This window comes from Sorex araneus, chromosome X (assembly GCF_027595985.1).
Source record: "Sorex araneus isolate mSorAra2 chromosome X, mSorAra2.pri, whole genome shotgun sequence".
Classification (NCBI taxonomy): Eukaryota; Metazoa; Chordata; class Mammalia; order Eulipotyphla; family Soricidae; genus Sorex; species Sorex araneus.
Window position 1 is genome coordinate 234426037 of NC_073313.1, and position 16675 is coordinate 234442711.

Consider the following 16675-nt stretch of genomic DNA (forward strand, 5'->3'; position numbering starts at 1 on the left):
TTCGGGTTTTATCCAGATTTTGGCTATCGTGAACAGTGCTGCAATAAACATACAAGTGCAAATGTCATTTCTACTGTGTTTTTTTTTTTGCATCTCCAGGATATATTCCCAGGAGTGGTATTGCTGGGTCATATGGAAGCTCAAATTCTAATTTTTGGAGGAATGTACATATTCTATTCAAAAAAAAAATCCAGAAATTCCAACTGGACCAGTAGGAATTTCTACCAACAATGAATGAGAGTCCCTTTCTCCCCGCATCCACACCAGCACTAGTTGTTTTTGTTCTTATTGATGTGTGCCTGTTTCTGTGGTTTAAGATGATAGCTCGTTGTTTTGATTTACATATCTCTGATTATTAGCAATGTAGAGCATTTTTTCATGTGCCTTTTGGCCATTTGAATTTCTTTTTTGAGGACGTTTCTGTTCATTCTTCTCTTCATCTTTTGATGGAGATAGAGGTTCTTTTCTTGTACAGTTCTACCAGTGTTTGTATATCCTGGATATTTAGCCCTTATCTAATGGGTATTGGGTAAGTATTTTTTCCCATTCGTGGGCTCTTTCTGTATTTTAGTCACTGTTTCTTTTGAGATGCAGAAGCTTCTTAGCTTAATGTAGTCCCATCCGTTTGTATTTGTTTCCATTTGCTTCGTCAGTGGTGTGTCATCCTTGAAGATGCCTTTAGCTTCAATCTCATACCTACATTTTCCTCCATGTACAAGTTTTAATTTACAATGGGGTTTGTTTACTATTAAACTAGGGAGAAGGCCCATGACGTCTTATTTGACCAAGATAATAAGTAAATTTTGAAGACAAAATTTAATTTTAATTTACTACTCACTTATTACTCAATTTGGTCAGAACATTTATGAAATATAGCAAGGCAATGGAACCTATGACTGTGGAGGATTTGTGTAAGAAACTTATTAAATCTAGATAAAGCATACCTATTTATCTCTTGTGTTCAGGATCTTTCCTTTGATTATATGGTAACTTTAAAATGTAGTGAGATTTCCCTAAATTGTAACAGTAATTTGAGACCAAATATTTTCCACTTTTATTCATATAACTACACAGAGAATTGTGCTAATATATTACATATGCAATATGATTACCACTATAACAATCTTCCCCCCACCTGATAAGTCCATCACATCACATAATTTCCACTTTTTTTTTCTTTTGGGGTCACATCCAGTGATGCTCAGGGGTTACGCCTGGCTCTGAATTCAGGAATTACTCCTGGTGGTTCTTGGGTGACCTTATGAGATGCCGGGAATTGAACCCAGGTTGGCCTCGTGCAAGACAAATGCCCTACCTGCTATACTATTGCTCAAGCCCCCAATTTCCATGTTTTGTGGTAAGAACTTTTAAGATCTACTCTCCTAGCAAATTTCCAAGTACGGAATACAATATCAACTAAATATGGCTCTATTAACTGAAATGGGATGCTGTACATTAGATTCTCAAAATTTATTGTCTTACAGGAAGTCTGTACTTTGTGACCATAATCCCCCATTTGCCTGATCTTCGTTCTGCTCACTGGTCCACCATTCCAAGTTAAGCTTGCCTCCTCTGACATTTCTAAATGAGAAACTCTCCCTACTAGGTGGGTCCCAGCAGCCTCCACACCTGACTTTGCCATATTAAGAGCCCACACCACAGCTCCTGAAGCATGCAGCATAAGTAACCATGTGACAGATCTACTTAGCAAATATGCCCTGCTCACAGTTAGGCTTCCAATCATTCTGTGAAGATGGACAGAGAAGAGAGCAACCTTCATCGTAATCCCTCAGCATCTTCCAATGGGCTTAACTGTAAAAACTCACCCAATCACAGCAAGCAAACTAGAAAATCAATAGGGAAACATGTAGAAGCCCACCAAGTTCAATGTGTGGAAACAGTTATCACCAAACATACAAACACCGAGCTATTAAGTCTTGACAAAGTCTTTGGTGACATTATTATGAGAAGACCAATGAACTCAACAACAGTGCAGGTCAATGAAAGCACAAGTATAATAATCAAAATGGGAAAAACTACAGCTAGAAAGGACATAAGTAAAAAGCATAGTAGGTGATATAGTAGCTCTAAATAGAAAAATAGTAGCAGCAGAGCAAAAGATCAAGGAGTTCTAAGATGAGGAAGAAACTGCCTAGGAAACATAAGCCCCGTTGCTCTCACCACTTCTGCTACCCCCACCCCCTGGTAGCCACCATTTAATTCTATAAGCAGAATTTGAGTGTGATATTTTCAGTTATATCATACAATATTTGTCTTTCTCATTGACTTATTTTGCTTGTTTCAGAATGCTCTGAAGTTCCACCCATGTGTTCGCAAATGGAAAGACTTTCTTATTTCCCAAGACTGAATGGATATTAATCCACATCATATCCATTTAGTCATCCACTGGTGGATAGTTAAATTGCTTTCATACCTTAACCATTATAATTCTACTTATGCATGCAGTATATCACACCCAGAGATTGCCCCTGGTGCCGTGCAATCCTATTAACAGCCAACATCCAGAGATTATAAAACCAAGCTCCTGGAAGCTATTAGACATTAGACATCTAATAGCCTAGTTCTCCCTCTTGGAGAACCTGACAAGCTACCGAGAGTCTATTGCCCACTTGGGAGAGCCTGGCAAGCTCCTCGTGGCATATTCATATCCAAAATACAGTAACAGATATATACATAACTCTCAGAGAACCTGGCAAACTACGAGAGTATCCCACCCACATGGCAAAGCCTGGCAAGCTACCCATGGCGTATTCAATATGCCAAAAATGGTAACAAAAGGTCTCATTCTCCTTACCCTAAAAAAGCCTCCAATCGTTGGGAAAGACGAGTATGTAGAGGCTGCTAAAATCTCAGGGCTGAGTGTAATATAAACATTACTGGTGCCCGCTCGAACAATGGGATGACAGTGGTACAGTGATGCATGCAGTATAAATATCTGATATGCTGTTTTAGTTCCTTTGACATACACCAGGATAAAGATGGACAGATTATATGGTAGTTCTATCATTCATTATTTAGGAGCTTATATTTGTGTTATACTGTGATGATACCAATTTCCATTCCCACACAGAGTTTATAAGAATTACATCATCCTCACCAATATTTTATCTTTTTGATGCTAACTATTCCAAGGTATGAAATGTTCTCATTGTGGTTATTATTTGCATTTCCCTGATTATTAATATTATCTTTTAATGTAGTTTAAAAGATAAACTACATGGCCACAGCCATGCTCAAGGCCCCTCTCCACACATTCGGACAGGCCTCATGCATGAAGGTACCAGCAGAGGAACCCAGGTGTGTGTAATCCCATCAATGGCCAACATCCAGAGACTTAAAAGCAAGCTCCCAGAAGCAATATCTTATAACCTACTTTTCCCTCTGGGAGAAACTCGCAAGCTAGAGATTCCTGCCCACATGGGACAGCCTCACAAGCTTCCCATGGTGTATCTATATGCCAAAGCCAGTAACCAGCTGAATCGCATTCCCCTGACCCTGAAGCCTTTAGAGGCTTCTAAAATCTCAGGAATAGGACGAATGTAGTGGTTACTGAGACCGCTCGAGCCACTCGACAGTCAACAGGATTTCGTGATTGTGATCATGATTGTAGTTTAATGTAGGTCATATTTTAATTTCTGGGGGAAAATGTATATTCAGATCTTCTGCCCATTCCTTAATTGAATTGATTTTATAACACTAATCCATATGAGTTCTTGCTATACCAGGATATTAACTCCTTACCAGATGTAAGATTTGCAAATATTTTCTTTTATTCTGCAGTATGCCTTCTCATTTTGTTGATGTTCTTTTGCAGTATTTTTTTTTGTCTAATGTAATCACACTTTTTTATTTTGTTGCTATTGCTTTGGGTATCATATACACAAAATAAATAGCCAAGGATGATGTCAAAGACTTTGTTTTCTATTCTTCTATAGGCTTTTGTGATTTCAGATCTAATAATTTTTTAAATTCATGTCAAGTTATTGTTTAATGAGTGGCACCAAGTTCCAGTTTCATTTTTCTTCATGCAGTTTTTCACCTTTCCCAGCACCATTTGTTGAAGTGATTATCTTTCCCACATCTAGTATTCCCAGCGATCTTGTCAAATATTAGTTGATTATTTACATCACTGTCACTGTCACTGTCATCCCGTTACTCATCGATTTGCTAGAGCAGACACCAGTAATGTCTCCATTGTGAGACTTGTTGTTACTGTTTTTGGCATATCGAAAACGCCACGAGTAGCTTGCCAGGCTCTGCCATGGAGGCGATATACTCTCGGAAGCTTGCTGGGCTCTCTGAGAGGGATGGAGGAATCGAACCCGGGTCAGCCACGTGCAAGGCAAATGCCCTACCGCTGTGCTAAAAAAATGCATGCTCCAGTGGCGCAATCGGTTAGTGTGCAGTACTTATACAGCAGTATTATGTGCAGGTGATGCTGAGGTTGTGATTATTTATGTATGGTGTTATTTATGACTGTGTTTGTATTCTATTAGTCTATATGCCAGTTTTTATGCCAATACCATACTGTTTTGATCGCAATAGCTTGGTTGCAATTTAAAATAATGTGATGCCTTTATTGCAAACCACAACAGCTAATTAGAGAGAGAAAACAGAAGGGAATGCCTTGCCACAGTGGCAGGGTGGGGTGGGGGGGAGATGGGATTGGGGAGGGTGGGAGGGACACTGGGTTTACGGGTGGTGGAGAGTGGGCACTGGTGAAGGGATGGGTTCCCAAACTTTGTATGAGGGAAGTATAAGCACAAAAGTGTATAAATCTGTAACTGTACCCTCACGGTGATTCTCTAATTAAAAATAAATAAATTTTAAAAAAAATAATAAAAAACAAATGATGGAAAGTAGTTTTTAAAAAAAATAAAATAAAATAAAATAATGTGATGTCTCTAGTCTTTTGTTCTCTCCCGAGATTGCTTGACTCTCTTCCTTTTTCCTCATCTTTATCTCCTATACCCTCATTCATTTTGTCAGTTACTGAATACACTTAGGGTGAATCATCTCTAAACTGCTCATATTTATGCATTTATTTATTCAGGTCTACAATCAAAATAATCAGGAGCAGTGAAGAAACCTGGCAGGCACCACAATACCAGAGAATCCTCCAGGTCGCATACTGAGCCGATATCTCCGGGATGCCCAAGATAGAGCAGGTGCAGTCTCCCCGCCTTCTCCAGATGGAATCCCGGCGACCATGAGCTTCTACAAACATGCCTCCGGTATGTGGTTATCAGGACTATTCCTCTGAACCGCATGGTGGTGCTGGAACTGGGAAGTTTCATCCTGGCTCCCAGCCTGCCCCTTATGCCAGAAGTCACACCCTCAACCCGCCCCTCGCGCCATCTTGCTGCACTCAGCAGTGAAGAAACCCGGCAGGCACCACAACACTGAAGAATTCTCCGGGCACCATACTGAGCTGATATCTCCGGGATGCCCCAGATGGAGCAGGTGCAGTCTCCCTGCCTTCCCCAGATGGAATCCCGGCGACCATGTGCATGCTCCAGTACGTGGCTATTAAGACTATTCCTCTGAAGCACGTGGCCACACAAGCGGCCATGCAACCTTTCCTGATATGCAAAGTGAACAATGGAAAATAAATGATCTAGCATCTGCCCCTGCCCAAAACTAGAGAGAAAGCAGTGACATGCGGGTCCTCACAGTGGGGGATGGAACCATCCTCTCACCCCACCCTGACAAGGACTTGACTTGCTGCCCACGAACAGCTCCTGGCTTCTGAATGCCATGATCCCAGAGGTACACAGACCAATCTCAGAAGCGAGCGACTTTTGGTAGAAATGCATCTGGACTGAGCATTAAAGTATGGCGCCGTGCCACCCGGGTGGGGAAAGGTGTTGTCCCTTCTGCCTTTTCTCCCTGGTGGCACGGCAGCGCCTACCTTTTCAGAGTCTATTGGACAGCCAGGTATGAGACTGCAGTGACGTGACATGCGGGGCTTCACGAGATATGGGGTGGAACTGGCCCCTCTCCCCGTCTCAATGAGGCCCCGAGTTGCCACCCACGAATGGCTACTGGTTCCTGAATGGCCATGATCCCAGAGGCACACAAACCAATCTCGGAACAAGGAGGCTGTTGACAGAAATCCCTCCAGACTTATTACTAAAATATCAGAAATCCAAAACTGCTCTTTATAATCAGCAACAGAAAACAATTTATCTAATGACGCCTTTTCAAGTCTGATTGTTGGGGGAAATTCCAAATAATAATGGTGGGTCTTTTATTGAAATATTGAATGTGATCAAAGTGGAGAGAGAGTAAAGTGGAAATCATCTGCCACACAGGCAGGGGGAGGGGTGGGATGGGGGGTATACTGGGTTCTTGGTGGTGGAACATGTGCACTGGTGAAGGGATGGGTGTTTGATCATTGTATAACCAAGACTTAAACTGGAAAGCTTTTTAACTGTTCTCACAGTGATTAAAAAAAATCAGAATAATCAGGGTGAGAGGATATGTTCATGGCAATAGTTGAATTAGTGCCTTGGAAACAGCATGAATTATTATTAGCAGTATTATAAATCACTGTACCTCAATAATAATGGGGGAAAGAAATAAAATCTTGGTTGTATCATAGTACCAGTGTAGGTCCATATAAAACAGATTAAGGTTTTTTGTTCATTTGTTTTTTTAATACTACAGCATACTGTAACAGCAGAGACTAAAAAAATTTCAGGGTCTTTCTTAGTTGTCTGTTTATAAAACTGGGTTTAATGGCAATCCAAATCTTCAAATTTGGTGCTTTCTAAAAATTTTTTATTTTCAAAAATAGTTATTTTAGTGTTCTATTGGCCCATTATTCTCAATGAGCCAATATAATATAGTGTAGGGTTATTCCTCTGAGTTTCATAAAATATGAGTCTGAGTCTGGGAGAAATATGCAACCAATTGGTGATGAGGTGAGAGTCATTTCTCTGTGCCTACTATGAATGATGGTTTGTGAAATACAGACATATGATTCTAAGCTGCACAGAGGTCTGTCCATACCAAGATACACAATCCAAGATTACCTTAAGGAAGGTCAGAATCATTTGCCTGTTCCAATCAAATATGGTAAAATCTAACTTAAATCAATAAGGTAAGTTGAGTAAAGTCAGTAATGTAAAACTGCGCAGTTCAAGGAACCAGTAGGAAGAAGCAGCTCAAAATGCATACTTTCCATCAAGCAGCAGAGTCAGTGAGTAAGTCAAATGGAAATTATTTTTTAAAGATGTATTCCCCCCCCACACACAGTGATTATTGTTAAGGAGGTAAATTATCTTTTAACAAACTAGGCATAAAGAAAATCTTCTCAACCTAATGATGGACATTGATTAAAATGTTGTAGCTAATATACCAAATTATGTCACCAAGTTGTCAAAATATAAGTTTTCTATTGTCTCCTCCATTCACCCCCACCACCACCCAAAGAACACTGATACTGACAATCATTCACAGATGAGATTATCTTTATGGAAGTCCAGAAATCTAGTAGTGAACAGAGAAATGTTCAGGATCTGACGATCTTATTGGTGAATTTTATTCTATAAAACATTTTAAATAATATTAAGGTAAATTCTTTTAGACTATCGGGATAAAAGGTGGAATGAACACCACTCATTTTATGAGGCCAAAATTGCTGATACCAAAAGCCAGACAAGTAAATATAATTACATATATTTAAAAATTAAGACATTGATGAACTTCTTTAAGGAAGATAGAAAATAAAGATAGCCAATGTTCATAGACTGGAAGGATTAATGTTAAAATTTCTATACAGATTCCAAAGTTATTAAGATCCAATGCAATCCTTGTTAACTGTTTAAATTTTTTTCAGAGAAACAGAAGAAAAATTTTCATTAAAAGTACATGTAACCACAAAGAAACCTGAATAGCTAAAGCAATATTAAGGAAAAACAAAGTTGGAAACCATACTCACTGATTTCCAATTATGTAATAAAGTTATTGATGGCAAAATAGTGTAGTTCCAGCATAAACACAGAGCAATGAAATAGAGTCCAGAGTCCAGAAATAAACCCCCCTATCTAGTCGATTAGTATTTGAGAAGACAGTCAACAGCAACAAAGGGGAAACGATAGTGTTTTCAATAATGGTGTTAATAAAGTTGAATATCCAGAGCCACACCCACATCCCACAGCCGCTGCCATGTAAACCACCCAGCTAGCTTCACCTTTATGTAATCTCAGAAGCGATGTAAACCAAGCCAGGAAAAGTCATAAGCAAACCAGTCTTTGGACTGAAAACTTCGGAGATGGGCCAAATCCCCACCATGCTGAAGCCTCACAGGCACACCCACATCCCACAGCCACAGTCATGCAAACAGCCCAACTTCCCTGCTTCTGGAACTAACTCAGAGAGATTCCAAGCCCATGCAACTTTTCAGGCTTCTCTGGGGTCTTCTGACGCAAGTAGGCAGCCACCTCCCACGCCCCCAAGTAAACAACAGCCCAGCTAACAGCTTCATGACTGATCTCAGAAGAAATGCCAGCCAGGCCAGGGTACACTGATGAAGCCCGTGGGCATACCAATCTTTGGGCTGAGAACTCTGGCGCCCCCCTCTGGAGGGGGGAGGAAGAGCAGAGAATCGTCCCAGTTCTGCAGCAACACCTCCAAATTCCACAATCCTGACAGCCCAGTGGGAAAACACCAAATTAGGTGGGAAAGCAGTTTAGGTTTCAACTAAACTCAATAAGCAAAAACAATAGCAGAAGGTTCAATTGGCAACAAATAGCTTGGTAAACCCTCAGTCAATGACTTTAATGGTCTGTGTGAGATAGAACAATTTTCACAAATTTTCTTTTATTGAAATACTTTTTTGATAATTCCACTAGCGTTTCTGTTGTAATAAGCAACACATAATAAATTATGCGGTGCCTGTTAAGGGAGCAGGCTTGATGGATGGGTGGGAACTGGAGAAAATTCATACTCGTGGTGGGATTGGTGTTGTAACATTTAATATCCGAGTGCCCGAAACAACTATATTATGAACAACTCATGGTGTTTAAATAGTTAGAATTAAAAAAAAAGATTTCCTAGAACAGCAACAAAGTCAGTTATAATTAAAAAGAAAGTTAGATATCCATATGCAAAAAAATTTCTATCTCTTACACAATACACAAAAACAAACGTATTAAATATTTAAATATAAGACTTGAAATCATTAAAACCCCTAGTAAAAAACCCAGGGGTAAAACTCCCTGACACTGTTCTTAGTCATAATGTTTTGATCTGACCCCAAAAGCAAAGGCAACAAAATAGAAAATAAACAAGTGAGGCTACTTAAGAATAAAAAGTTCTGTACAGCAAAAAATAAATAAAACCAAAAAAAGGAAAGAAAAAATAAATAAAACAAAAAAAATAATACCATAAGAAAATACTTGTAAACAATGTATCTCAAAGGGTGTTGATATCCACACTATATAAAAACATACACAACAGTCACAGAAGAATACAACTAATTTGTATATACAAATATACATTTTTAGAGATACCTATATTTTCATGGTCATTGTACTGTTATTAATAACAGGCAAGATATAAACAAACCTAAATCTCTATTGACAGCTGAAAGAACAAGGGAGAGAGTATAAATATATACAACAGAATAATATGTAAGAATCATAAAAAAAATAAGAAATCCTATCATTTGTGGCAGTGTGGAAGAATTCTGAGGGCATTATGTTAAGATACACTAAATAGAGAAAAACAATTCATATGCGGCATCTGAAAAAAGTTGTTAAGCTCATAAAAATGGAACATAGAATGTATTTATTAGGGGCCATAGTCTAAGGAAATGGGGAATGCTGGTGAAAGCATTCAAGTTTGCAGTTATCAGATAAATAAGTTCTGGGTATCTCATTTACAATATTATAACTAGAGTACTACTGCATTTTATATTTAAATTTACTCAAAGAATAGGTCTTAAATATCTTTCTCTCTCACATACATACACGCACACCACGTTAATTCTATGTGGTGATAAATGTACTAACCTGAGTGTGATAATTATATTTTTCACAGTGTTTATGTGAAAATGTCGCATTGTACACAATATTGTGTACTTTATGTATATGTAACATTGTCAGTTAGACCTTGGTAAAACCGAAAGATATTTTTACTTAATGGTGTAGGGTGGATGTATTCCAGATCTTGATTTAGATAGCTACACTGAAATATGCATTTTAAAAGTTATTGAAATCTTTGTATAAAATTGGGTGTATTCATGGTATGTGAATGTTATAAGTTAACTTTGTCTCTCAATAAATAAGTATCGAAGTCCAAATCCCTAATACCTCAGTCTCACTTTTCTTGGTTCTTCGGTTCAGATAAATAGATCAACAACACTTCTATATCTCCAGTGTATCCAAGGCCCTTGCCCAGTGCCCCTGTTTAAGAAAATCCAGGTAACATAGTATAATGCTAAATTTAAAAAATCAGAATACATAGATACAAGGTTCTAAAATAATTATATAAATTTATATGACAAAGACTGAAAGAAAAGAAATTATTAAAATGGCAGTAGGATTATAACTATTTTATTTTTTCTTCTGTGTTTCTATTTTCCAAAACTCTTGTAATAACATTGCTTTCATTCAATAATAAAATGATGACTGTATTACACACATCTACTGAAAAAAACACTGATGTTCTTTTCTAAGTTATGGGTTATATTGTTCATGCAATTAAGAATAACTCCCCTATGGGGCTGGAGTGATAGCACAGTGGGTAGGGCGTTTGCCTTGCATATGGCCAATCAGGGTTCAATTCCCAGCATCCCATATGGTCCCCTAAGCACCACCAGGAGTAATTCCTAAGTGCAGAGCCATGAGTAACCCCTGTGCATCACCAGGTGTGACCCAAAAAGAAAAAAAATAACTCCCCTACTATATTTAATAAGACATCTAATAAAATTATATATTTAATGAAATTTCATTTCTGGGATTTTAGGAATTATCTAGTCTTATCTACATGAAAAAGACAAAAAATTAGATTTAGAGTTTTAGATCACAAAAGATAGAAATAGAACTGCCATATGAACCAGCCATACTACTTATTGGCACCTATCCCCAAAACACAAAAACATAAATGTGAAAGGATATATGCACACCTAGGTTCATCACTACATTTGGTATACAATATCCAAGATATGGAAACAATCCAAATGCTCAACTATAGTTGAATAGATCAAGAAGTATAATCTATCTATCTATCTATCTATCTATCTATCTATCTATCTATCTATCTATCTACATCGAAATACTATGCAACTTTAAGAACAACAAAATCCTGCGATTATACAGCAACACAGATGGAACAAGAGGATATTTTGCTGAGTGAAAACAGATACAGAATGATCTCTTTCATATGAAGGACTTAAAGATACACAACAAGGTATCAATAAAGGGACAAAAGCAACATAATGGGAGAATTGATCCACACAACTGAGTTGGGAGGGTTGGGTATTAGAGCTCTTGGGGGGAGAGGGTGTATTCTGGTGATGGTGCAGTGTTGGAATAAAGTACATGAGAAATTATTATTAACAGCATTGTAAGCCACAAAATTGAAATTAAAATATTTTTGTAAAAAACTCATTATTTACTCACAGACTGGCACAAATCTTTAAGAAGTTATTCATTAAGACATAGAATTCTAGCATAATAACTCATTTTAATGAAGTTTTGGGGCTGGAGCAATAGTACAGTGGGGTAGGGTGTTTGCCTTGCATGCGGCCGACCCGGGTTCGATTCCCAGCATCCCCTATGTTCCCCTGAGCACTACCAGGAGTAATTCCTGAGTGCAGAGCCAGGAGTAACCCCCGAGCATCACCAGGTGTGACCCAAAAATAAAAAAAATAAATAAATTTTTAAAATAAATTTAAAAAGTTTTAACCCTAATGTACCACCTTTAAATTTACATTCAAGTTGTTATCATTTGAAACTATGCTATTATTTTATAACTCTCATCTGCAACAATTTAATTACTAAATCCCCTCAACACAATTTGGCTTCTAAATTTCCTTTGAAGTTGCATTTTATTGTTGTAAACACTTTTAGCTAAAATTTATACCAACCTATGAGACTAGTTTGTGTTATTGGAACCAGGATCTCAGTATTATTGTGTCTGCTTTTTCATCAAGGGTTTATTTCCTACTTTATCAGTTTGGAAGCAGGAAAGATATGATTGAATATAAATTAGACACATATCCATTTGGAAACATTTGGAAGCAATTTCAATTTACATATAATTTTATCCAAAATGATTTATTTTGTTTGTTCTAGTTTCATACTTCTAATGTGAGGGCAGAAACCTTAAGCTGAAGGTCTTCTTTTGGATCTTGGTCTGGAAAAATACCTCTTGAGTCTTGGGAAATAAAGCATGAACTCCTAGTAAAGCTTAGACTGTTGCTTTGCTACCTAATGCCTGTTGAAGATTAGTTTAAGACCCTCCTCTTCATTTTACCTGGATTTATAGAAATACTTTTCAACTTTACCTCTGATGAAAATGAGGTTTTTTTTAACGGATATGTATCTTCAATGCATTGACAGACCAAAGGGTCGCTTTGTTGGTATGACATGGCCTCTTGACTTGGGTATTCCATTGGAGGTATTATTTCCTTGTCTTCTGTTATTATTACGTTAGGAATATTGAACACTGGAAAATCTGTCCCTTTTTTTGATTCAACACTTTCAGAAGGACTAAATTTTAAATCATCTTCATATGTTTCCTAGAAAACAGCAATAAAAATTATCACCTACTCATTACTGACTATGAAATAGTTAATACTGAACTTAAAATCTTTGTACCCTTATATATTATCATAACCTGTTACCATCAATATATGTAAATTATTATATGGCCTATTAAGAGTTAGGGAATTCTCTCGCCTGAAACCATTAACTGAAATATTCATTTAAAAAAAAATAGGCCAGATAGAACAGAGATTAAGGTGCTTACCTGCATGCAGAGGATCCTGTTTTGTTTTTTGTTTTTTGCTTTTTGGGTCACACCTGGCAATGCACAGGGGTTACTCCTGGCTCTGCACTCAGGAATTACACCTGGCGGTGCTCAGGGGACCATATGGGATGCTGGGAATCGAACGCGGGTAGGCCACTTGCAAGGCAAACACTCTACAGAGGATCCTGTTTGATCCCCAGCACAGCATTTGTGGTTCCCCCTAAGTTAAAAACACAGAGCTAAAAACAATCCCCCTGCCTGGGCCCACCATTTGCCTGGCCCCAAATGGCATTACTCTATTATAAAGCTGCAGTTTTCATATACCCAGACTTCATAAAGCAGCAGCATCTTGAGAGAAAATCCAGAGGTCTAATTTTCTACTATATATTATTCTACTATATATTTCTACTATATATTGTATAACATATACTATGTTATATGTAATATATACTACTATATATTATAAAATAATATATTATAAAATCAGAGAAAATTTTATTTATTTGGGGTGTTTGTAGCTATACCTGCAATGTTCAGATCTTACTCAAAGCTCTGGCTATTCTCAGGGGCTGGGATCAAACCAGGGTTGACTATATACAAGGCAAACACCTTATTATCTCTGCATGGGAAACTTCCATGAGAAATTTTAATGGCAAAATAGCAGGTTGCAGTATCATAAGATCACTATTTTATCTAACAGGAAATTTTAATGGAAAAATAGTAAAAGAAGACTACAAAATAGATGATATCCTGTTAAGCTAACTAAATTTAGCTATATGAAATTTCTCTATATTGCCTATTTTTCTCTTCCCCTTGGAAGTCCCCTTGAAAAGAATAAATATTTATCATTTGATTAGTATTTGGTAAACACTCATTGAAAGACAGAAATCATCAAATCCTATTTGTCAAATAGTATAGAAGATTCTTTTATTCTTTATAAGGATTCACTATTTTATGATAATACTTTTTGTAAAATTAACTGAACATCAAATTTTATGTAGACACTACTTATGATCTATTATAAAGCATTGAGTATTATTCCACCAAAATTAAATATTAAATATCAAATATTTTGGTGAGAATTTGTAAAAAATGTGGTTAGGTTTGTGGCATTCATTTTAAGATGGTAAGCAAAACTTGATGCATTTTTTTTATTTACAACTTTTCAATTTTCTCATGTGCTTTTTAATTGATACTATTTTATGCTGGAGTATACTTTAAATAAATTATGTTACAGATATTTTCACAACACAAATAATCATGAAAATCTGAATAATTTCTTGAGTACTTTTTTCTATATATAATTATTCCTCAATTGTTTGGTGTGTATTTCTTAAGCCATACTTGGCATTACTTACTCCAGGCTCTGTGCTGGAGTAAGTCTCAGCAACCCTGGAGATGTAATTCAGGTCTCCTACATGAAAAATGTGCTCTCAGCCTGCTGAGTTATCCCTCTCCATGTATGAATATGTTATTTCTTTATAAACTAGTGACTATACTTTTCCAGGTTTCCTTACCTCATCTGGAGTAATTTCTTTTTTCTTCTCTAAAAGAGGAACATCTATTTAGAAATTAATAGAATTAATTTATTATTTATAAATCTGTAAACATATTGTCAGCTAATAAAATGTATTTTTTTCACCAAGAACAAAGAAAAATATACAACAAAGCAGCTGCTTAAGTATTTATACTATCTAGTGAAAAAGAAGCTGATAAATCTCTGGGAAGGTGGAGAAGTTTTAAATGAAGGCATAATAAAATAATTAAAACATGCATGAAATGATAACATTTAGATCCATCAATATGGATAGATGTAGCATTATAAAAATAGGTATGTACCATATTTTGTTGAAAGTTAAGAGAAAATCAAATCCTGATGGTTAGTAATAGAGTTTTATGTAACCAGAGAAAACAACTATTCCAAAGAAGCTGATTGAAACCCTTATAAAATTTTCCTAAAAATAAAAACAATACAAAATTAGTGATTTTTAAAGGAAAAGTCAAAAAGGATAGAGAGGGAACAAAGAGTAGTACCAAAATGAATGGGGAAAAGAAACTTTTATTGACTGTGATCATTTCATTTTCCCAATCCTTACAGATGGATATTGATAATTCATCTTTTGGGAGGAAATAGGGAGGCCACATCTGGTATTGCTCAGACTCAAGATTAAGTCTTGGGGCTGGAGTGATAGCACAGCGGGTAGGGAGTTTGCCTTGCACGCGGCGGACCCGGGTTCGATTCCCAGCATCCCACATGGTCCCCTGAGCACAGCCAGGAGTTATTTCTGAGTGCATAGCCAGGAGTTAATAACCCTGTGAATTGCCGGTGTGACCCAAAAAAGAAAAAAAAAAGATTAAGTCTTGACAGAGTTCTTAGGAGGCATCTCCCAGCAGTGCCAAACTAGGGGATCATTGTAGGCCAGGAATTGGATCCCAGGATTTCCTCATGCAAAGTTTATGCTATAGCCTTTTGAGTCATCTCTCCAGTTTACCTTGCAAGGTTGATACAAATAAGGCAAAGATGTGTGCAGTAATATGCTTAAATGCTTGATCACTTGGGTCAAACAGATAAGGTTCAAGTTTAGCCTTATCACACAGTCAAACAATTGCTATGTGACTTTAATCTGTTAAGTCTTTTTTTTTGCTTTCTTATCTATAAAAATGTAGATAATCAATACATCACCACTCAACTAAGTGGGAGTTAATTTATATAACCCAAATATGGCATCCCTTTATAAACTAGTGACTATACTTTTCCAGGTTTCTTACCTCATCTGGAGTAATTTCTTTTTTCTATTGTAGTTACAATTTCTTTTTTCTATTTTAATTACTATTGGGGGCCGGAGCGATAGCACAGCGGGTAGGGCATTTGCCTTGCACGCGGCCGACCCGGGTTTGATCCCCGGCATCCCATATGGTCCCCCAAGCACCGCCAGGAGTAGTTCCTGAGTGCAAAGCCAGGAGTAACCCCTGAGCATCGCTGGGTGTGACCCAAAAAGCAAAAAAAAAAAAAATTACAATTGGCTGAGCCTCACGCATAAAGGTACCAGCAGAGGAACCCAGGTGTGTGGGACCCGGGGCTAAGACCTCCAAGCCTGCGTGAATGGGGATTGGGCCTCTTCCACCTAGATTTCCCATTTTCCAGTAGCTAGGCAGTCACACCCAGGGACTGCCCCCGGTGCCATGTAATTTCACCAACAACCAACATCCAGAGACTTAAAATCAAGCTCCCAGAAGCATCGTATAGCCTATTTCTCCCTCTGGGAGAACCTGGCAAGCTACCGAGAGTTTCCTGCCCACGTGGGAGAATCTTGCAAACTACTGATGGTGTATTCATATGCCAAAACCAGTAACAATGATGGGTCTCATTCCCCTGACCCTGAAAGAGCCTCCAATGCGGCGTCATTGGGAAGGACAAGTAAAGAGATGCTTCTAAAATCTCAGAGCTAGGACGAATGGAGACGTTACTGAGGCCACTCGAGAAATTCAACGATCAACGGGATGATGATGATGATGATGACTGTAATTATAGGATGCTATAGGAATACCAAAGTAAGTACTTACAGAAGTAGCATTTAGCAACCAGGGGGCCATGTGGCCTCCATTTGACCCCTAGGATATTCCGAGAGGTCACAGATGAAAATTCATAAATGGATGTGGGGGGTACACATGG

The 16675-nt window shown here is 37.6% G+C and overlaps 1 protein-coding gene across 1 annotated transcript in view; it reads right to left on the bottom strand.

Moving 5' to 3' along the window:
* C2CD6 (C2 calcium dependent domain containing 6) overlaps positions 1-16675 on the bottom strand; it is an 82240-nt gene that overhangs the window by 35148 nt on the left and 30417 nt on the right. The window contains exons 11-12 of the mRNA XM_055121262.1: positions 14520-14563; positions 12539-12772 (exon numbers count right to left, since the gene is read on the bottom strand). Of these exons, the coding sequence (XP_054977237.1) occupies positions 12539-12772; positions 14520-14563 (278 nt within the window). The remainder of the gene's footprint in view (positions 1-12538; positions 12773-14519; positions 14564-16675) is intronic.